The sequence below is a fragment of the Rhinichthys klamathensis genome, unplaced genomic scaffold (assembly GCF_029890125.1).
Source record: "Rhinichthys klamathensis goyatoka isolate OS25496 unplaced genomic scaffold, OSU_Roscu_1.1 h1tg000098l_1, whole genome shotgun sequence".
NCBI lineage: Eukaryota > Metazoa > Chordata > Actinopteri > Cypriniformes > Leuciscidae > Rhinichthys > Rhinichthys klamathensis.
In genome coordinates, this window is record NW_026606637.1 from 4,836,204 (window position 1) to 4,860,312 (window position 24,109).

General features: G+C 36.7%; 1 protein-coding gene across 1 annotated transcript in view; it reads right to left on the reverse strand.

Moving 5' to 3' along the window:
• Positions 1-19,503, reverse strand: part of ly75 (lymphocyte antigen 75) — a 34,471-nt gene extending 14,968 nt beyond the window's left edge. The window contains exons 1-18 of the mRNA XM_056252767.1: positions 19,246-19,503; positions 16,168-16,536; positions 13,570-13,743; positions 12,774-12,932; positions 12,150-12,266; positions 9,388-9,522; positions 9,107-9,304; positions 8,839-8,996; positions 8,629-8,736; positions 8,344-8,432; positions 7,880-8,049; positions 5,138-5,346; positions 4,905-5,047; positions 4,709-4,787; positions 4,498-4,569; positions 853-976; positions 494-529; positions 222-391 (exon numbers count right to left, since the gene is read on the reverse strand). Of these exons, the coding sequence (XP_056108742.1) occupies positions 222-391; positions 494-529; positions 853-976; positions 4,498-4,569; positions 4,709-4,787; positions 4,905-5,047; positions 5,138-5,346; positions 7,880-8,049; positions 8,344-8,432; positions 8,629-8,736; positions 8,839-8,996; positions 9,107-9,304; positions 9,388-9,522; positions 12,150-12,266; positions 12,774-12,932; positions 13,570-13,743; positions 16,168-16,536; positions 19,246-19,339 (2,604 nt within the window). The 5' untranslated portion in view covers positions 19,340-19,503. The remainder of the gene's footprint in view (positions 1-221; positions 392-493; positions 530-852; positions 977-4,497; positions 4,570-4,708; positions 4,788-4,904; positions 5,048-5,137; positions 5,347-7,879; positions 8,050-8,343; positions 8,433-8,628; positions 8,737-8,838; positions 8,997-9,106; positions 9,305-9,387; positions 9,523-12,149; positions 12,267-12,773; positions 12,933-13,569; positions 13,744-16,167; positions 16,537-19,245) is intronic.
• Between the last annotated feature and the right edge of the window lie 4,606 nt (positions 19,504-24,109).

A 24,109-nucleotide genomic window follows, 5' to 3' on the forward strand; every position in this document is an offset into this window, starting at 1 on the left:
ATATATATATTTTTTAAATAATGTTTTGTGGTCTGTCTATGCATGAACTTTGGCTCTGTTTCGCATAAACAGCATTTTTATTGTTTACTTGTGTTACTACATTTTAAGACCTCACAAACATTTTGTTTTGACATTCTTCTGAAGGTAAAACTTTAATTAAGGGCTCAGTCCACCCCTGAACTGCCCTGTAATTCAAACGTCTGTCCTCTCTGGTACTGTACCTGAAAAAGTTGTTCCTGAAGGTGGCGGAGAGCATAAAGGCTGGCTGGTGTGGCGAGTTTGCTGTTGTTGCTGCTGCAGTACAACACGGCCTCATCAAACGACAGCTTTGGCTCTGTTACAAACCAGAACTCCTGGCCGTCTATAAACACTGATGTGTTATGGTGCCCATCTGTTAGTAGTGAAACAAAATATGTCACTGATTTCCGCACACAAAAAAAAGACAATCCACACAAAAAATAAAAAAAATAGGCATTTGAAATGAATGCTCTACCTGGGTTGTACCACTCTGGAGTTTTAGGTGTTTGACCTAAAGAATTATGCAAACACCATGAAATCACAAAATGCTTTTGTTAAAAACATATTAACACTGTTCCAAACCTGTGTATGCAGATACTTTTTCCTTAGAACATATCAATTCTGAACGCACTTGTCACACTTTTACAGTATTACAATGAAGGAGACTGAACTTTTCAAACTCATTTAATTGCAAATTTAAATAAAAAAATTGCAAAGCAAATATAAATAAAACATTTACAAAGCAAATATAGAATCTATGTTAGCAGTATTAACTAAAACTATAATCTACACTTTGCCAGGAAGCGATCTTAAAAGTGTTGGGTGTTTGTTTACCTCGTGGAATCTGACACACCCATTCCAGTTTGGCGTCACAGTGAAAGGTGCTGGGATAAAAAGACCGTGGAAGAACATTATGATACAGGAGGAAGAGAAACGGCTTGTGGGTTCCTTTCGAAGACTGACGATAAAACACAAAAACACAGAATAGTAATATTTATTTTTGTCTTAATTCAAAATTTCTACATTTCTACAGTGTAACATCTACTGTCCAGGTTTTTCTTGTTCTTATTATTATTGGCATTTTGATAACTCTGATGTGTTTTTTAATAATTTGAATCTTGTTTGATGACAATACATCGATCTGATTTATTTCCCATCTCTCTCTACTCCCAAATAGAAGGGGGAGCCCATATGTAGGTCATGCTGTGACTATTCTAGGTTTCTGATTATTGATTGGCTGTTTTTTGCCCACGGTGAAAGGCTGTTTTGTGTCAATTACTGCCCCCTCCTCGACATTTACACATCCCAATGAAACTAAAACATCAAACTCACATATTCATTAACTATAACCCTGTTTTCACGTCATTATAATGTCATTTTAATGAAAAAAGAATAAAATACTACAGTAAAAACCTGTTAATTGGTTCAATAAAATAAGTTATATAACCAAAAATTTGATAATCTAAAGCACTATTTTAGCTTTTACATTAAAATAATGTTTAAAAGTATGTTTTTTGTAAGTAAATGTTTATGTGATGCATTAGCTTTCACTACATTTTACTTAAATAGTTATGTTTCTTATTACTTTTTGTGATCAGTTATGTACATTAGTGTTTAATGTAACATTTTAGGTTGTTTAGAACACATTTACACTTTAAACTAACACTTTACATTAAGGTCCCATTAGTTAATGCAAGTTAACTAACATTAACAATGGGCAATACATTTGTCACAGTATTTATTCATATTTGTTAATAAGTGTTCATTGTTAGCTCATGCTACCACTGGTCCATTAAATAATATTAATATAAAACTTTTGATTTTATTAATGTACAACCCCAATTCCAGAAAAGTTTTGTAAAACGCAGAGAAACGCAAGAATCTGTGATTTGTTCATTCTCTTGAACTCTTATTTAACTGACGAAAGTACAAAGAAAAACATTTTAATGTTTTCACTGGCCAAAATAATAGCATTTTGTAAATATAAACAAATCTTGATTTTGATGGGTGCAACACACTCCAAAAATGCAAAATAAAGGCAAACTAAAAGTGAAAAGATTACAGAATATCCAAGTTATATTTTAGAATATCCAAGTTTAAAAAAAAACAGTCCACAATTAGCAGGTGAACAGGTAATAGGTGAGATTATAGAGACTGATTGGGTATAAAATGAACATCCACCAAAACTCAGTCTTTGCAAACAAAGCTAGGTCATGGCACACCGATTTGTGCCAAATTTCATTCGAGAATTGTCAAACAATTCAAAAAGCACATTTCTATATGCAAGAATGCAAAGTATTTAGGTCTTTCACCATCTAGCATACATAATTCTGTGAAAAGATTCAGGGAATCCAGAGAATCTCAGTCTGTGTAAGGCAAGAAACCTCTGTTGAATGTGTGTGACCTTCGAGTCCTCAAACGGCACTGCATGAGAAACCATCATGCTACAGTGTTAAACAATAGCCACATGGGCTCGGGAGTACTTTGGAAAACCGTTGTCACTTAACACAGTCTCCTTCCGCATCAAGAAATGCAACTTGATTCTCTGTTACGCAAGGAGAAATCTATACAATACATCAACTCTATGCAGACATGCCACTGAGTTCTCTGGGCCTGAGCTCATCTCAGATGGTCTAAAAGACAGTGGAAATGTGTGCTGTGGTCAGATGAGTCCACGTTTCAGCTTGTTTAGGGGAAAAACAGAAATTGATTTCTCAGTCCCAAATACGAAAGGGAGAGGTGCAAAAGCAAACATCTGTCATGGTGTGGGGGTGCATCAGTGTAAACGGTATGGGTGACTTGCATATATGTGAAGGCACCATTACAATCTCCTATACATGGAGATGTATTGGGATTGTACAGAGACATAAACTGTCATCAAGATGACATCTTTCATGGGAAGCAAAACAATGCCAGGCCTCATGGTACACATCCTAAAACAGAGTGGTTTCTTAGACACTCTACTACACCAGTCCATGTGCCTGACTGCAGTCCAGATCTGTCTCCTACTGAAACTGTATGGCCAATCATGAAAAGGAGAATCAGGCAACGTCGACCACAGACTGTTGAGCAGCTGTTTTGTATCAGGCAAGATTGGACAAAAACTCAAGATGCAATCAACTGAAACAGTGTCTGTAAAGGTGTGAACCAAATGGCCCATACAGATGGCCTATAGAAACTGATGGGTGTGAATGCCAAAGAAACAACATTGCTCAGAGTAGATTGCAGTGTAGATCAATCTCCTGTGGGAGGTCCTAACAGTTTTCTATTGTCTGTAGCCCTTTAATTTGTCTTCATGTATAAAGTTCTGTCTCACGGACAGAACTTTGGGTTAAGATTGTTGAAGGGCGACATGCTAACATCGCTGCTGAAGGACTGCTACACTACAAACCTTCAATTAATTCTTCTCCCCACAAGAACTCTGGTCAAGCTTACTTATTTTATGTATTGGAGAAATCTAATGCATTGGCATAGCCACCCAAACCACTGCTCGGCCAAATACAGCAAAATCTAACAGTATCCTCAATTCCCGAACATTTAAAGGTGCTCTATGTAACTTTTCTACTAAAATGAATCCTTTTTTATTGCCTGTGTGTGAAGGGGTTGTAATCACACATTAAAATGATCCACTTGTCGAGTTTTGCTATTACCTCTGAAGGCCAGTATTCCTATTTCTATGTGAAGTCTCCGGGTCGGATTTACCGCGAAATCCAACGGATGTGACGTGCATGCGCGCTCCCGAGCCTCTCTCCTTATATACAGTCTATTGTAGACGGTCAGGGAGTTACGTCCGGTTAAAGGCGCACGTTTTTCGGCTTATATCTCAGTCAATCTTTGATCAATATTCCCAAGACTCTAATCGTTCGTAGTGCTGGACGGGGCCTTTCGAACGAGCCCACCCCCGAGGTCCAACTCGCCCGGCTCCCCGAGTTATAGCCGTTCGAAATCGGGGGTCCCAGCGAACGGCGATCCGGTGGGGGGCATCCCCGAGGCCCGCCACTCTAGCGTTCGGGCAAGGGTTCCCCTGGGACCTCCTCCCCGGAATTTGAGCTCTCTGGGTCTTTGCGTTCCAGAGGTACGAGCGATTTTCTTCTGAGATCGTGACGTCACCGGCGTCCGCAATTTTGCAGCGCGCCCGATGGTTTTCTGCTAATATCTCCGCGAAAAACACCACCAAAAACTATGGAACTTATATGGTTCTTTTCAGCTCGACTAGATGGTCCCAACGAGCTTGGTGCTCGCCGAATCCGTCAAGTATTCGCCGAGATATTTGCGTAATAGACGGTATTGTCTATGAGTTCGAGCACGAGCGCTCTTGTAAAATTTGGTTGCAATCTGAAACATCACCACTAGAGGCCGCTAAAAGTTACGTAGAGCACCTTTAAAAAGTGTAATTAAAAGGATTTATAATGCTAATATTGCATTATAATGAGGTCATGCAATGCTAGGGCAATGTTTCGGGGGTTTTGTTTACCACACCTTAAAGGCAACACAATCCCTGTTATAGGCATCATCTTCGTTGAACTCCTCAGGAAAGATCATCATGGAGACCTGTTACCAAGACACAGAAACAAATTACAACACCTATACATTTCACACATTAGCTAATAAAGGAGCAAATAATGGCTCTGATTCACAACTTAATTATGTCTTTATTTTGTTCTGGAAACATCACATGTCAATGACTCACCGGACGCCCATCACTCCACTCCCAGTTGTTGTTATTTGGATTTCGACGATTTAGTCCCACCCAAAAAAAACGATTATCACTGTAAAGGGAAACAAAGAGTACAAATACAAATCAATACAATTTCACAGTATTTGGTTTTGTGTGTGCGTATGATAAAGAGAGTTATGGGGAGAAAAAAAAACTGTGCGATCTGTACCTGATAGAGTCTCTCAGGATGAAATGTAACGCTTGCATATCTTTCGTCTCAGCGAGGCTGGGCAGATGACCTCCTAGCGCCTCACAGAAACGCTCCGCCTCTTCCCACGAGCGCTTCCGGCTCAAACGCTCTTCGTGAAACACCTGTAGAACCGGAAAACACATTCAAAAAGATGTCAGTTAGATCTAACGAGAAAATGTCTTCATTGTCTTGATGAATACACCTTAACACACCTTGTAACAGTAGTTTAGGCCTTCCCTTGAGACCCATCCTGGTGCGCAGGAAGCATTGGGGTTGGGCACAATTGGATCTGGGGTGGGTTGGACCATGGATTTTATGGGTTTCTTACAGATATTACCAGCTTTGAAAAAAGTGCAGTTTTTGACAGCCCACTGGCCCAAAGGATTCCCAGTAGACATCACCACACAGCCACCGGCGGAAGCTGGAACACATATTCACATTCAAACTCAATGCAAAATCTTTTGAATTATTTAATTTATGATATTTAAAAAGTTAGGATATCGTGTTCCCCAAAAATATATATTGATTATTGGGGCAAAATTTCATGAATTTTCAAAGTTGGAAACTTTCCATGGGAATTAACGGGAATATATGGGAATTAATGGGAATAAACTGAAAATGTGTAAAATTACAGGTTAACAAGGAACTTAAAGGGGACCTATTAAAGTTGCAACCTCTTCCTGAGTCTCTCCATTTGTGTCTGACTCCGGTTCAAACATGTAAGGCTGCACTCGCTACTGGGTATTATTGACATTTTTCCAGAGAAATTCGGCTGTTATATTGTTCCAGTATCCGAAGCTCGTGTAAAGGATCGGCCGTCTTCTGACGGAGCTGCAGCTCATTTGCATTTAAAGGGACACACACACACAAAACTGAGTGTTCTCCCTCACGCCCAAAAAGGGGCAACTTTGACAAGCTATAATAAAAAATCTGGGTGGTATTTTGAGCTGAAACTTCACAGACACATTCCAAAGACATCAGAGATTTATATTACATCATGTGAAAATGGGCATAATAGGTCACCTATAAATGTAGTTGAAAAAAAAAAAAACATCTTGCAGCATAATCTTGGTTAAAACAACAAGATTGAATGCAAATTCCGTTGAATTTCTACCCTGTGTATTCCTCAATCAAATGCATACAGCACACTACTTACTGCAGGGCTATTGAGGATTGAGAGGAAAAATGCAGAAACCAGAGGTTTGAGAAGCTTGAAAGAAAATGCTTGCCTTTTTTGGGATCATAGAGAATATGTTTATCTTATTATTACTTTATTCAACGTTCATGCTTTTTTTTTTTGTTCTTTGAAAGAATCAATTAAAGGTCTACTCACAAATACATTTTCATTTTAAGTTTTAATTTGTATTAAAGTCAAAAATGTCATTTTTGTTATTTGCTTATAGCCAAACAAAATGTTTATATTTATGTTTGTATATGATACAGTTTCTATAAATTACCCAAAATTTCCAACTAATTCCTGTAAATTCTTGTTAAATTTCCAACTTGTAGTATTTCCAAGATTCCCCAGCTTAAAGGGACAGTTCACCCAAAAATAAAAATTCTGTCATCATTTACTCACCCTCATGTCGTTCCAAACCCAGTAGACTTTCGTTCATCTTCAGAACACAAATTGTAAAGAGATTGTAAAACTAATCCATATGAATTGAGCGGTTTAATCCAGATTTTCTGAAGCGAGTCGATTGCTTATATGAACAGATTGAATTTAGGCTTTTATTCACATATAAACATTGATCAGCGAAAATAAACAGAAACTCAACTAAACCTACTTGACGCACGAGAACAAACCTCTTGCTGAAGTTCAAACTGCTGTGTAACACAAGAATGAACCTCATTGGTTCTCGCACGTCAAGCGAACATGCTTGAGCTTCCGTTTACCACTGATGTGTGAATTGATTAATGTTTATGAGAATAAAAGTCTAAATTCAATCTGTTCATCACATAAAGCGATCGTGTCTCTTCAGAAAATTTTGGACTAAACCGCTCATTCATATGAATTAGTTGTACAATCTCTTTATAAACTTTATGAAAGTTTCAGTTGCGTAGACTGTGTTAATAGAGGGACAGAGGGACAGAAAGCTCTCAGATTTCATCAAAAGATCTTCATTTGTGTTCCAAAGATAAACGAAGATCTTACGGGTTTGGAACAAAATGAGGGTGAGTAAATGTTGACAATTTTTATTTTTGGGTGAACTAACTCTTTAACCTCCTTCCGCAAATTTGCCCATTTGCAACTCTGTTGATTATATATCCCAATGAAAAATAAGATGCACAGTAGGGCTGTCAACGTTAACACGTTAATGGATGCATTTATTAATGCCTGCATGCAGATTGTATTTATGCACGGACACATTTCACTAAATCCACGTTGTTTCCACACATGACAGATCAAAGATTTGATCTATCTGTATTACAGTACACGGATCCATTCAGAACTACTGTTCTGAATGGATCCGTGTACTGTAATAGTTAAGGCTATTGGTTTAGGTTTCGTTTTTCAGCATCTCTGTGGGTTCGGTAACTTGACTTGTCTGAAATGTGAACAAGCTCTTTGCTGTTGCACTGTACACATACTATACAAAGTGAATTATTTTTTAATACATGCTTCAGTGTGCATACATTTATGAATTATAAGGACTCCTTATGTCATTTGGTTGTTTGGTGTCCTTTTAGAGTCTCAAGGTATCCTTTTTTAGAAAGACACCTAAATTTACCTTGAGAAAAGCTTGCAGAAAAAACAGTTTTGTGAGAGTCACCCTTCAATCTGATGGTTTACTTTGCTGGATATAGCAATTGATGACATCACGATAAGCGTGTGATTAATCGCGAGTAAAAAAATTGTCCATTGATAGCCCTAATGCACAGTAATAAGATGCTAAAAAATGCTGAAAAAATGTATTAGGATATTGAACAGCCAAATCCATAATATGCATTACCTGGTTCTAGCCATTTCCAATTGGTGTAGGTGACCTGATCTGCTCTCCCATCCTGACTGATCCACTGGTACTCCCTGGACCCTTTAGTGTCCTGAAGCCCCGTCCAGAAATTCAAAACCCCAGAGCTGATATGCTCTTTCAGAAGACTGTTAATGAAGGCCTGTTCAAATCTAGATAAGTGGATTAAACATCTTCATGTTACTAGAAAATGTGAAACATAAGCATGAGTTCTCTTATTATGTAATTAACGAATCACTATTATTATTGATCATACTTAGGGGTTAGAGATTTGAACAAAAGTGTTAATCAGTCATATCTAGAGACCAGAATATGATTTTTTTTTCACTTAGAGAAGAAAGCAACTATCTAGCAACAAGAACCTCTAGAACATTATATAATTTACAAACTTTTATCTTAGATGCGATTAATCGATTTGACAGCGCTACAAATTACTCAACTGTTACCTGTTATTAATGGTGATGTGGCAGCTGTTTTTGTAGAACATAGGCTCAGTGTCTACTTTATAGCAAGCATCACTATGTCTCTTCCAGTTCTAGAGAGTAGAATAAAAAACAACAGATGTCTGCTTATACAGTAATATCTGAACCAGATTCACATGTGGAATCTAAATGGATGGCAATAACAACAACATGAATCACAAACATGATTGATGTATTTCCCCTGGAGTTACAGTGAATTGTTCAATAGTGGCGCTCTCTGTCATGTGTCAGTCAGTAATGGTCACTCACCCCGTCTGGAGGGCAGCCTTCCTCTGGGGCGCTCTCATTCACATCCCCCTTTAACTTACACATGTAAGCCTTTGACTTTTCACAGTCAGACACAGACCATGTGTGATGCTACAAACAATGCATAGAGAAATCAGAGAACAGCGCTCTTGTTCATGTGATACCGGTTAATTAAAATCTGACTTGATGAAACACACACACACACACACGCACCTCTCCTGCATAGTACACACAGTTGGTGGTATTTGGTAGAAGTGGTGGAGGTTGAGCTCTGGCCCAGTATGTGAAAGACACTGGTACTTTATCGACCCATTCGAAGACTGAGGTGGTTCCATTACCCAAAAGACCAATCCATACATCGGTCTTCAGATCTGTCACACAGTTTATAATGTAAATTGGACAGATATAACACGAAACAAAAACAAGTTATATATTTTCATAGAACATGTTGTTGATACCTGTGTGTATAAGACGTGTTTACCTGTGTGAAAGTTTGTGTGTAGCATTTCTATTTCCTCTAAACTCTGAATGCTGGCAAGCTGAGATCTCTCCATCTTACACATGTCCTGAGCTTCATGCTGGGACAGTCTTGACTCTGTTGCACTGTGGAGTTTATAACAGAATCCTTTCCACCCGATCCAACCATCTTTACACACCGTGGGCTTATAGACCTCCCTGACTGCTGAAACGAGAGGAAGAGAGACTGTGCAGAGAAAGAGAGGAAGAAAAGAAGAAAAACAGTACGAGAGAACAGTCTCTGACCTGTAGTCGCATTGTCTTTGTTAGTCTTCATGCAGATAAATGGAAGCCGGTTTTCACACGTCTCTGCGCCAAAATGCAGCGGCTCCTTCAGAACCCCACAGTCCTCGTCCGACAAAAGTGATCTTATTGGGATCCCTAACAAACATATGCCAAATGACAAACAAAAATGTAACAATTCAAGCAACCATAAAATACTTTTATTCATATATATGTGTGTGTTGGCGTGTGTATATATATATATATATATATATATAAATGTTTATTTTATGGCGAAAAAGTACTATTTAGTATTATGCCTAAATTTAATATCCCCCCCTAAATAATTGTTTTTAATTAAAAGTGTCAATGACGTTTTATTTATTTATTTATTAGTTTATTTAGCAGGGGCAGTGCACATTAATAAACAATACTGTAAATGCACCAGAATTAGCCAAATATATAATCAATTATTATAGTTTACAATATCATAAATGCATAAATTATATCATAAATGCAATTTTTTCTGAATTATTATTTTCATTAAAAAATCAATTAAAATGCAATTCATTCATACAATGACTTAAATACACCACTTCTATAATAGTTATGATTTTGATGTCTCAAATCTATTTTAATATTTTCTTAAATTAAATTATCTTAAAAGTCAACTTAATTGTCTGGGCCCGTATCCCTAAAGAATTTTTGTGCAAAAAGTGTCTCCTAGCGGCCAAATTCTAAGAAAATTCTCAGAGTCATGACGTTTTCTTAGAATTTCCCCTAAAAGTGACATGAAAATCCCAGTTAATATAAAAGCTATTCCTCAAGATTCCTAGCGCTTAAAAGGGCTCCTAAGGCGAGATCTGCTAAGAGCAGGGAAGAGGACTTTTAGTGGCTTAGGAATTCAAGGAGTTGTAGGATATTTGTTAACAAGCCTTCATAAATAGACCAGCCAGCAATCACAGACATTGATAAAAGCTGAGCCGTGTTACCCTCGTTAAGACCACACTGAGTTGTAACGTTGCAATTTCTACTTCATTAAGGACAGCCCCTTGAGATAGGCCATCTTGTTTTCAATGGGGTCCATATGGGAGTGAAAGTACAAAATATGCCAGCTAGGATATTATTAATATGAGCAAATAAGACACAAATCATTATTTGAACAGGGTGTAATGAGCTTAAGTTTTCACATATTTAAGATTCTAATGTTAGGCTATAACCCCTACACCTTACTATTCATTTTCCAGATATTTTCTTGAATGTGAAATATTATTTACAATTACAGTCTGCATAAGATTAGAGTGTATAATTATGTTTATTGATTTGAGGGTACATCCTTAGCTCATTATCACCAAAAGTTTATTTTCATCAAACTTGTAGGATCAACCAATCACGGCTTTTGAAATGATGACTCATACCTAGCAACGGGGTCAACCACACCTCCTCACTAAGATAGGATTTTCCATCCATTCCTTGCTCAGAGTTCACTGAAAATGTTCTGGAATCACTTCTAAGCTAAAACTCCTGGCAAGGAATCTTTAGGTTAAGTTAGGAGCTCTCTGAGAGGATTCTCAGAATCTTTAGGGATACGGGCCCAGATCGTTTTATGACAGGGTAAGGTTAGTTCAGGATGTAAAATATCACATGGTGCAATTCTCCAAAAAGCAATAGTATTTATGAAAAAATTATTCATGATATCCGTAAAAACAAACCTTTAACTTTCAGACATGTATGTATTAAAATTGTTATTTTACAAAATGGCCATAGCATATGATATTTTTAGTCAATAAATTTAAAAGTAAAAGTTTTTCAAAAACATAGAATTATACTTTTTTAGATTTTTTTTTAATCTGAAAGAATAATGCTTGCATATAATACTATAATGCATGCAATGCTTGCATAGTAATAACAATCCAGGTCTAAAAAGGTCTCAACTGCATTGAGAACTGAAATGACAATTTGGTGTCTATCATTTTATTGTTGATATAGTAAAAAAATTGGACAAGAGCTTAATCTGTTTTTAAAAATTAATTAATTTATCGGTAAAGTGACAATTAACATAAAATAAAGCAACTTTTAATGCCATTCGAATCTAGTTATCTAGATTAAGATTGCATTATTGCAGTAATATCTCCAATAATGCATGCAAATAATTGGCATAAAAAGTGTTTATAGACAGTTCATTACAGTGACAACACACACATGGGGTGAGGAGAGACAGAACGCCCACATCATACAGTTGACCGTCAGTCAGAGACAATGCTGTCATCACTGTCCTCAGAGACAGAGACTGATTCTGCCTGTGTTTACTGCATAAAGACGCCATTCAACTCATTAGTTTGTTATTCAGCAAAGCAAATCTCATTGTATGCCCATACACACACTGCCACATCAACAGTGATAGAAGTGTCATTGTCAGTGTGAACGGCAGACTCGTGTTAAGATAAGATGGAGAATAGATCCTCTGTGATCTGCTAAACCTAAATCACTGTGAAACTGAATAAAAGACACACAGTAAATGTAATGTAGATGTACTGTAGGACCCAACAGAAGGTGGCACAGCAGGTTGTAAAGGGGAAATCCTTGTTCTTTCAAAAGAAAAATGTTAGATGTACTACTGTATGTCAGACAGTTCACCTCTCCTAGAAGTTTGCCAGAACAACACAGGGGTTGAGTAAATGATGACATCATTTTATTTTTTGGTTGAAATATCTCTTTAAAACATAGAATAAAAAGCAATGATTTACAATAATATTAGTTATTATATACTGTGTGCTTGAAATCACCTGTTTCCCAAGGGGCAAAAGATAAAGCTGATCCATCTGACCACTGCCAACCCTGCATCCAGTCCAGATGGTTCAAGCCAATCCACAGCTTGCTTGGCAAGTCTTTCCGATCTTTAACTGCAGGGAAAGAACAATAAATAAAGTATGGATACAAACTTTTGTTGTTTGTCAAGACAAACTTTGTTGACTTGAGAAAACCTGACCAGAAAGTTTGAATTTGTTGCTAGGATGTTATGGGTGGTTTCTAGGGTGTTGCTATGAAGGTGCTAGGGTAATCCAGGTGATTGCTAGGGTGTTGCTATGCGGTTGCTAAAATATTCAAGGTTGTTGCTAGTGTATTGCTAGCCAGTTACTAGGGTGTTCTATTTGGCTCCTATACTGTTGATAGGGTGTTCTGGTTGGTTGCTAGGGTGTTGCAATATGGCTACTAGGGTTTTATAGGTGGTTGCTACAGTGTTGCTATGGTTTTCTGGATGGTTTCCATGCAGTTGCTTGGGTGTTCTGGGTGGTTGTACTATATAAAGTAAATGTAATATAACAGAATACTATAGCTGCAGATTGGAGTTTCAGATTAGAGCTGGTTAAAAAACATGAAAGCAAGTGAAAATGAGATTTGAGTCTTACAGAACTCAAGCTCTTGAGGGCTAGACACACTAAGCAGATCACCATCTTGACTCCGACAGGCATCCCGCGCCTCGTGCCAGGACACCACCGCTGTGGACACCACCTGATAGCAGCGTCCTATCACTGGGCCTTCTTCCCATAAAGTAGAACATCCTTCCACTAAATAAAAGAAAACAGGTGGGGGGTTAGTTCAAATTCTTTAACTGTTCAGACCTCCATCTGTCTGTCTCACATATGTGATTCTCTCATTCTGTCTCTGACTTTTGAAGTGTTGGACAACTCTGCAATCTTTTTCCATATTTTTTCAGAAATTATTGGAAGCCACAATAGAGGAATGTGCAACAAACAGGAGTTATAGTTAACGTGGCTTTGCAAGAACAGAACAGTGCAAGTCAATGTCTTTTCCCTGCTGAAAACTGCAGCTTAAACCAGCATGGGTTCCACTTAAAACCACATTAAGTAGGTCAGCATGGTGTTTGTGGGAAACCGGTAAACCAAGGTAGTTAATTTTGGTTAATGTATTTGTTTGTTTATCTCCACACATTGGTTTTTTATTAAGAAATGAATAAATGAAAAACAGCTTCCAATTACAAAAAGTGTATCCCTTTATTATACCAATGTTATTATACAACATCAGTTGTAATTGCGTTGGAATGAATAAATAAAAGTCTCCGATAGTCAGTAGTTTAATGTCACATTGTTTTGTAAAATGAGTCACATGTTTAAATGCACTTTTTTCTCCTTTACAGCTGCTCTCTGGAAAACCCCCAGAAGCTGTGGTGGATGTAAACGTTACCGTATTTCAGACAAGTTCCCCACTTCTTCTCTAGATCATAGTTTGCGGTGGTAGAGCACCAGTCCAGCGTTCTGTCGCCAGTGCCAGGCAGGCAGCTGTGGTGCCAGGTCCCATTGTAGAGAAAGGGGAACTCACAGGGTGCCCCGTTAGAATTCCCCCCGCTTGTGTGCATTCCTGAGAAACAGAGGAACAGGAATTTATACTGTTTGTGGGTTTATGTAGCTATGCTTCGCTCACCAAATTGTCCCCAGAAGTCCGCTAAATCTGACTAAATGTCCACTCGGTCGCATCCTCAAAAGAATAAATGACTCATACATAAAAGGAAATGTTTCTCAGGGTAGAAACATGGGGTAAATTTAGTTTTAGAGTGAAGCAAACAGACTATGGCTGAAAAAATACAGTAAAGACCACGACTGCACAAAAATATATAACAGAATTCTTGCGGGACCTTTATGGATACATCCATGCAGTCAGTGAGTAACAAGTTAAAAGCATCCAAAATAAAGAAAAAGAAAAATTGTTTAAAAATCTAGTTTGAGTTTTTTGTCCAGCAAAAAATATAAATTATATAAAATTACATAAAAACAAAAAGTAAAAAATTCAAATAATATATATATATTTTTTTTAATTAAAGTAAAATTAACTTTCATAAAAATTAAAGTAATAATAATAATAATAATAATAAACAAATATATATATATATTCATTTATATAATTATTTTATTCATTTACTACTTTAATTTTATATATACAATTCAATATATTAATTTCTATATTATATAAATTAAAATAAACCCACCAATAAAAAATTTAGGTTCAGTAAGATTTTTGTTTTAAGAAATTAATAGTTTTATTCAGCAAGGATGTATTAAATGTGATCAAAAGTGACAGTAAAGATGTTTATAATGTTACATAAGATTTGTTTCAAATAAATGCTGAAATCCCTAAAATTCCACAAAAATATTAAGCAGCTGTGTAACACTGCTAATAATAACAAATGTTTCTTAAGCACTAAATCAGCATATTAGAATGATTTCTGAAGGGTCATGTGACACTGAAGACTGGAGTAATGATGCTGAAAATTCAGCTTTGCATCACAGAAATAGATATATTTTAAATAGTAATATTCACAATATTACTGTTTTTACTGTATTTTCTATCAAATAAATCCAGCCTTGGTGAGCATAAGAGACTTAAATGGTAGTGAAAAAAAAAACGTTTGAATTGTAGCGCATATTTTATGTAAAAACAGGAACACATTTAAAAGATAAAAATAGAAACGTCTTTAGCAGACTTGACAACCACATTCTGCAGCTGTGACACCAAATTCTCCAACATATTTTTTATCGAAATGTTTACTATCTGAGAATGTGCAGATTCGCTGGGCACAGAGCAACAAAAGTTAGTCAAAAGAAAAACAGAAAGTAAATTCAGACGAGTTGTTGTTAACGTGGAGTTTCCCATAAACCCCACTGCTGTATTGCTACAGTCACATGATTCAACAGTGGTTAAACCAGTAAGCAAACATCCAGAGCAAAACCTGAAACTATTCTTGCAGGGCAGAGCAACGGAAATCAGATGAACTGGATTATCTGAACAACAGTTAAACCGCAACAGTTAATCCCCCCCCCCACACCCCACTGTACCAACTGTATCTATCAATGTAGCGACAGGAAGCCACAACTTTGTTTTCAGGCAAACTGATCAAGTAAATAAATATATATAACTGTGTGGCCTCAATCCAATAAGTTGTGGAGTCAGCCAATCAGATAAGAGCTTGCAAGATCATTAAGATCAAGAGCTTTTGTGCAGATACCTTTATCTAAAGTGATTTATAAGGTCAATCACCCTGGATAACCTTTTTCAAAGGCACAATGGTTCATGCATCATATTTTCAGGGCTTTGAACCTACAACCATTCAGCTATAACCCATAGCTGAGCATTACAGCCTAAAGTATTTTAATGTTTTTGAAATAGTCTCTAATGCTCACCAATGCAGTGCAAACAGCGACACTGTGAAATATTAGCCAATTTTAAATAACTGTTTTCTATTTAAATATATTTTAAAATACAAGTTATCCTTGTGAGGGCAAAGCTGAATTTTCATCATCATTACTGCAGTCTTCAGTGTCACATGATCCTTCAGAAATCATTGTAATATGCAGATTTAACGCTCAATTTTTATCTTCTTCTATTCATCGAAGAATCCTGAAAAAAAAATGCATCACGTTTTCCAGCAGCAAAAACAACATTTTCGACGTTGATAATAATAAGAACCATTGTTAATAATTTAGCACCATTAATAATGAATAAAAACTGAGCACTAAATCCTCATATTAGAACAATTTCTGAAGGATCATGTGACACTGAAGACTGGAGTGAAGCTGAAAATTCACCTTAGCCATCACAGGAATTAATTACGTATTAAAATAGAAAATAGAAAACAGTTATTTAAAATTTTAATACATTTCACAATGCTACTGTTTTACAGTATTTTTGATTACAAAAAAAATGCAGCCTTGGTGAGCATAAGAGACTTTTTTTCCAAAAACTATTGACATGTAGTGTATGCATATAAAAAAAGCAGTAGTGTCATACTTCGATACGTCCGCTGACAGATGTTATCCGAGCTCCCTCCTCTTTTCCAAGTGTCCTGTCCGTCCCTCTTGGCGGTTACGGAGTCGTCAGGCCCGGCGCTGAGTTTCATTTGGTATTCTGTGTAGATGACGTCCTCATAGCACTTCCACCGCAGAATCTCCGTGGAGTCGCAGCTGGACAGGGTCACGGTTTTGGAGCGCACCTCCAGGCCCAGACACTTAGACGATTCCACGTGGAACAGCCTGTGGGCCGAACCCCACTTCCACGACACGGCCGGGACTAACAAACAATCTCCCAGCTTCAAGGCTTCATTCTGGACCAGGAGGCATTTCCCATTCCCATTGTGCTGGATAGTAAACGTGTCATCTCCTGCGTAAATAAAACAGTTTGTTATTTGATGATTATCTGAGAGAAGATGACAGTGGAGAGAAATCGACTCTGAAATCTAACGTACAAAAACAAACACTGTATTATGTCTCATAACCACTATGTGCTTTTAATCACTGTTTTAGTTCAATCAACAAAGATAATTATGATCCAAGTGTCCTTAGATGCCCTTTTTACAGACGCCATAGAGAAGTTGAATACGTGAGGAAAGCACATTTTTAACCCTTAAATGCATGAATGTTTTGCCAATCATTATTATATGTTCGGGTCTATATTTGACACGGATGGATCTCCTCTACCTGTGCCGATAATATAAAACTTTCCTGATATTAGAGTAACAATAACAGAAGAATAAAATAAGGCATATTTTGTTAACTTTTGGAGCTTGGAAGGGTTCAGTTTGAGCAGATGTTTTACACACCATCATCACTGTCCTCGTCAGAACTCATTTCCCAGTACATTCAGCATCTGGCTCATATTCGACTTCTCAAACATATTCTCAAAATGATCATTTTCAACATCTTCAAAACCAATATTTTGATTGCTGACAGCTTCCTCACCAGTTCCACCATCACATGACAGTGACACTAATATTTGATTGCGTTCAGTACTAAATCGCTGAGCATTTTGCTGATGATACTTCCTATTCTTTTGTTTTCTGCCTGCGATAACTATAAGTGAAGCATCACTTTATCATTGTGTATCACCTTGTGGAATAAAGGTGAATTGCAATTATTCACTCATCAAAGATTCAATTATTGTTGTGCAGAAAAAATATGCTCACACTGTTCTTTACACACCTCGGGTCGTTAGCGACCCTATATATATATTTTTTTTTTTTACAAAAAAATGAATTAAAAAACACCTAATTTTATTATTATTTTTCTTGTTGTATTGTTTAGAATTAATTGATTGAGGAATACGAAGAAGGATGATGTCTAACTTTAAAAAACTAATGAGGAGAAGAATAGTGACTGACGTCCCGGGCCACTAAAGACCCGAGGTATGCGTTTATGGGTTAATCAAGACATATCTATTTGTATAGATGTGCAGAATGTCTAGAGTCGGCTGCAATCTTTGTTTATACAGCAGTGTGTTATTGTTAAAGCAGCCTTGGAGCGCATTTAAATAAACACTGGGTTATTAATTGGTATTTCTCTCTTGCCAAAGAGAAGTTATTTTCCACAACATCTGATCGAGTGTCATAGTCGTGTCATAATGGTGTCTGCACTCTGCTTTGCACTTCGCTGTTTGGAACAACAGGCAGAAAACAAAGGGCTTTTTGAGTCATGGAGTGCTCTGTTGAGGGTGGCGCGTCACTGCAGGCCCAACAAAACAAACACTACATCAACATTTCTCTGAAGAACACGGCTGCAAATCTTTGTTTGATTGTTTATTTAACCAGTTTGTTTACATATTTAACCAACATACAAAAGCATGTGTGGACATGCTAGAAATTAATAATCTATTCGGTTTACACTTTACAATAAGGTTTCATTTAACATTATCTAATGTATTAACCTACTACATGAACTAACAATGAGCAATACATTTGTTACAGTAGGCTATTTATAAATCTTTGTTAATATTAGTTAATAAAAATACAATCATTCATTGTTTGTTCATGTTAGTTCACAGAGCATTAATTGTTAACAAAAACAACATTTGATTTCCATAACGTATTAGTAAATGTTGAAATTAACATCAACTAAGATTAACAAATGTTTTTTAAGTATTGTTCATTCTTATTTCATGTTAACTGAAGTAGTTAGTTAACTAATGAAACATTATTGTAAACATTATTTCAAACCTGAAGGCTCGAAGGAAAACAGTTTAAAGGCTTAAGGCCATAAAAGTGTCATGAAAGTTCTAGTGGTTCTTTGTCTTACTTCCTCCCCCACTAACTGAAATAAATATTTTATAAATATATAAATATAGTTATTCAATATATCAATACAATTTGAATGTTTAAACAATTATATTTATAAAAACATACAGGCCTACATATAGGGTATTTAATTACAACTTAAATATAAATAATACAGTAAATATAGCGGATGTGGTATATAAAAAGAATATGGACTTCATCATTTGAAGGCTAAAGGGCAAAACATGTTGTAATGCAAATTCTCTCTTTCTCTCTCTCTCTCTCTCTCTCTCTCTCTCTCTCTCTCTCTCTCTCTCTCTCTCTCTCTCTCTCTCTCTCTCTCTCTCTCTCTCTCTCTCTCTCTCTCTCTCTCTCTCTCTCTCTCTCTCTCTCTCTCTCTCTCTCTCTCACACTCACACACACATCAAACAGAAATATGAGGAGGTGTTTTGCAGAAGCTGGATATGAGCCGTGATCGCATGAGCAATGCAGTGGGTTAATATGTCAGTGGTGCAGTTAAAAAACTGTGTATTGATTTCCAAAAATTGGTCATGACCCGAGTCTAAACAACATGTGACACATGCAAACTAACAAATGGCCCACTTATGAGTGTATTAAATGCTTCAGAACGCATAAATTATATAACCAACTGAAACAACCTGCTTTAACTCCCTCTCGAGGAAACAGCACCTTCACCATAAGACTGGCGGGGCTTCGGTCATTTAAAGTTTTACATTTCAAAATGGTTCAATAATAATTGTATCAATAGCCGTTAGTATGATTGATGTTACAGAGGATTATACAGAACAGAAAGGCAGACTTACCGCTGTTTACAGCAGATGCGTAACTTGGAGCTACGCTTTCTCCTAAAAGTAGGAATATAATAGTGTAAAACAACTTCTGTGTGCTCCAATCCATGATGAGAAATGTAAACAACCCCTCCTGACTGCAGTCACACGTTTCTCCAGACTACATATGCTTGTAAAGGCCGGGTTTACTTTGTGCTCTCACGCTTTAAGCGGCAGAAAATCCCCCTTGATGATGCTGCCTCGACACTCCTGAAACATTTTCTGTTTCTGTTTATTGCTACCCAAACGCGCCGCGGTGGTGTGTGTCAGCTGTCAAGTAGACTACGTCATGGTGCAAACGCCACGCCCTAATATAAAGTGCTGCTGCTTCTGCTTATTGATCGTGCTTCGTGTGTCTCATCAACCTCTTTGTATATTATATTAGCAGCAACATTGATTATTAAAGCTGTTTTTGTTTTGTATTACTTTAGCTTGGGGGGTCAGTAACGTGGTCAGTAAGGTTTAAAATAATTAATATTCGTGTATTTGACTATTTAATCAGCCCAATGTGTTTTAATATTCAATATTTAAACATTCAGTTTTAAATATTATGATAATTGCAATAGTGTGTGTGTGTGTGTGTGTGTGTGTGTGTGTGTGTGTGTGTGTGTGTGTGTGTGTGTGTGTGTGATAATTACAATAGTGTGTGAGAGTGGTGGTGGGGGGGGGGGGTATACTGTGAGCAGTGTTGGGGTAAGGCATTACAAGTAACGCTAGTTACGTAATCAGATTACTTTATGCTACTAGTTACTTTATAGTAACTAGTAAAGTAACGCATTACTTATAAATTTACAACAAAATATCTTAGTTGCATCACATTTGTTTCATTTTTTGTTCGTTTTTATTGCTGAAGTAAGACTGTTAAACTTTCTTCAGCAGCAAAGCTGAAAGGTTTGTTTGAGCTGTACATGTGTTAATTTACATTTCCTTCAGCCAGGTTATTACTTTCCCTTTTGGTGTTAAAGGGCCTTTACATTTTCCAAAAATATAACTTTTTTTGTTAGCCTATTAAAAAATAAACAAGCAAACATAACCCCTCCACCCGGGTCCCACTCGACCCGCTCCGAGCGTGCCTCGAACCTGGGTCTCCGGCATGAGAGTCAGGTGCTCTAACAAGGAGGCTAAAGACTGCAGCCTGTAGCATCTGTCGCTAGAGAGACTTTTGAGATCAGAGACGTGAGGTTTACTCGCACAACGACTAGCTGGCCTCCGTTACACAAGCCCAGCTTAGATGAGGAAAAATAACGCGAAAGTAACGTAACACATTACTTTCCATAAAAAGTAACCAAGTAATGCAATTAGTTACTTTTTTAGGAGTAACGCAATATTGTAACACATTTTAAAAAGTAACTTTCCCCAACACTGCTTGTGAGAGCCAAATATCCTCACTTATATAGTGAAATATTATGACAACTGACTAGTGAGGACATTTTCCTGGTCCTTATTAGCTCAAAAGGCTTTAGGGTTAGAGAATATAATAGTTTGTACAGTATAAAAATCATTATTTCTATGGAAATTCTCCATAAAACATGAAAACCCAACATGTGGGTGTGTGCATGTGTTTGTTTAGTTTTTTTAGTATGGTTATAGTACATCTACATTTAATCATGTAGCAGACGCTTTTATCCAAAGCGACTTACACATGAGGAGAGCAATAGAAGCAATAAAACTAACAATAAGGCAACAATATGCAAGTGCATGTGACCAGTCCGTTAGTCCAGCATAGTACATGTAGCAAGTTTATATATATATATATATAGAGAGAGAATAATAAGTGTTAGTATGGGTCGTGTTGCCGAAAAAGATGTCTTCAGCCGTCTCTTAAAAATGGCTAAAGACTCAGCAGCTCGGGTTGAGTTACAGTATATTGTAAATTGTTTTGTACAGTATTGTATACTGCATTTTGTGTGTGAGATTGTTAGACTTTATTGTGTTTTGTTTCATGTTGGGAGCAAATTCCTCACAAGAACCACAGAAACTAAAAATATCAACTGCTTATTTTGGTTAATTGGTTTTACATACAGTATGAACAATCTTTTTCATTAACCTGTGACTAATATAACGAGGCGGTACAAATTAATGTGTTGCTCTTTGCTGTTATAATTCAAATGAATTGTGTTTATAGATTCATTGTACAATTATAGAAGACAAGAAGATTTTAATATTTTTTCAAGTTTTCTTGAAAACTGGTCATGAAAAGAAAAAAGCCAACATTTACACTGACAATTGTACTTCTTTAGAAACAAAACTGCTAAACAATGATAAAACATAAAAAATGTAAACAGTGACACGCAATAATACTATGAAGACCCTTTAAACACAATCACAAATATAAACACACAATCTAACAGTAACATAAAAGTTCAGAATGAAAAGAACATAACAGAATATAACTGCTTATCAAAATGTACTACAAATACATGAAATGTGTGTCATCGATTAAATAAAAACAAAAACAATGAAGCCACGATTGTCTTGCCAGATATTCCAAAAAAATTAAAATAATTCCAAGGCAGTTTGATGTTCATTGCTTATTATAGAGGGGATTCCTGAAACTGAAAAGTGCAGCCTTTCATGTGTGTGCTTCATTCACTTTTTTGTGCCAATTAATGAAGCACTACAAGCCTTTCCGTTAGACAATGCAAAAAGTCATAGAGGCACATTCAGTAAAATACAGAGGAGCAAAACAGCCGAAATGAAGATTTGAACTTTGAACTTGGGGTCAAGTTTTCTAACCGCAGAAGAAGAATCTGAAGTGTATAACATGGCTCCAGTGCAATGGGAGCTGTGCAAGGTAAGGTGTGTAAAGAACAAACATGTAATCCAAACAAACACACTTTAGCTCAAACTAGTTTCAGGTATCAAAGGAGAGAATACAATACTAAAATAAGGTTGTATTACTGATAACACCAGCAACTGTGCAAGGTAAACATTTATTCATGGCCACAAGGTTCTGCTGTGCTTTGGTGTGCAGTGGCTTATTTTGAATATGTGGACTCTTTTACTGTAGTTTATTGTTCTATCTAGAACAAGCTACTTGTAAAAACAAGCTCCCTGCTGTAGATGAACTATTAAAAGACTTCAAAAGATCTGTTCGTCCTGGGTAGGAGGATCACCCCAGCTAACAGGGAACCTTCTCAGAACTTCGGCTAACGTTCTGGCACGATTCTCTCAAATTTATGAACGAAAATATTACTTCCAGTAATATTAATAGAATGTTCGTTTTAAGTTGGTCTTTAATAATGTTCTCACAAAAACATTATTCATGGAATGTTTTTTTTTTCTGAAATGTTTTACTTGAACCTTTGTCTAACATTTTAAATGCGTTCAAAGCGTTCCCATTATGTTCCCATAACCGAGAAAAACGTTTTTAAAACATTTAAAACATGGACCTTTTGAATGTTTCAGAGAACATTCAGAAATAACGTTTTCATAACTTAACGGGAACGTTAGCCAAAGGTTATTTGAACATAATTTTTGTTAGCTGGGACAGAGATCCAAAAGTTGCATTGTTTAATAGTTGCAATAGTTGAAGAGTAAAACATAAAGTCAACATGAAATGACATCCACTACCCCATTTACTTTCACAATGTGATGAATTGTGATTATTATTATTTTTTTTACAAAGATAAGCAAAACTTGCACAGAATGAATAGGAATTCATTTAAAAAAGTACACTCAGTAATTGTTATGTTTTTGTTTGACACATTTTTCACATAAAAAATGCGTACAACTTTTTAATGAGGAAAGAAATACTGAGTCCACCTTTAAGAAATTGGTGTATCCAAAATGGTCATTTTTTATGATAATGTCCTTATTCATATTTTTAATTTGCTATTGATTATTCATTTATTTCAATTTCAATTTTTTCAATTCAAATTAGTCATTTTTTCATCAACTTCTTCGACTGCCTGGTTCTCATTGCACCAGAAAGTAAATTGGGTCAATTTTGATTTCATGTTGACTTTAAAGGCCTGTTCACAAAAAGACGAATGTTCGAAGCAAAATGTCATGAAGCTGCACATGGAACATGGACAGAGGTGATCCAAACGCAGGCTTTATTAAGAGGAGAATCCAGAGACAGGTACAGGGTAACATGCAGGGGTCAAAACCAGGTAAGCAGTCCAGATCAGCACTAATACTATGCAGGGATAAGGCAAACGGGAAGACCAGATAAAGGCAGGGGGTCCAGGAACCGTGAAACTAGAAAAAATACTGATCCCCGAACAAAGGGAAAACTCAGGCTTAAATCAGGGACGCTCAATCTAAAACAGGTGCAACAAATGAACCATAATCAGTCCAGGAAAAAACATAAAGGAAACAAAAAACTAGGAAGGAGCGCCCCCCAGAGGCTCAAGCGGCCACTCCAGCCGCAGATCGTCACACAAAATAAGTGCAATAAACATTTTAATTGGAATGAACGGAAGTTAATGTGTCTGGTTTAGACCGTCACAAACAACGTCACAATGCTGTCAACGCGATGGAATTATTTTTTAACAGAGAGGGGTTCTAAACTCTTTTCTATTGCTGGTGATGAACTGGCCAACCAATAAGATTCACACTTTTTAGGTCACATGCCCAGAGCCACTGCTGTTCCATAAAACTATGTCTGCGTCCGAAAGCTTAAAAATGCTGCCTTTTGACGATACATTCCAATTAGTTTCACTTCCTGTCTCCTGAGATACCTTTATCTGATCGATTTTTAAAGGCAGCATAGATCCATCCTTCTCTCCCTTTGATATCCTGTGCGTTCCATTCTGTGACAGTTAAAGGAATAGGTCACTTAAAAATGAAAATTATGTCATCATTTACTCACCCTCAAGTTGTTTTAAACCTGTCT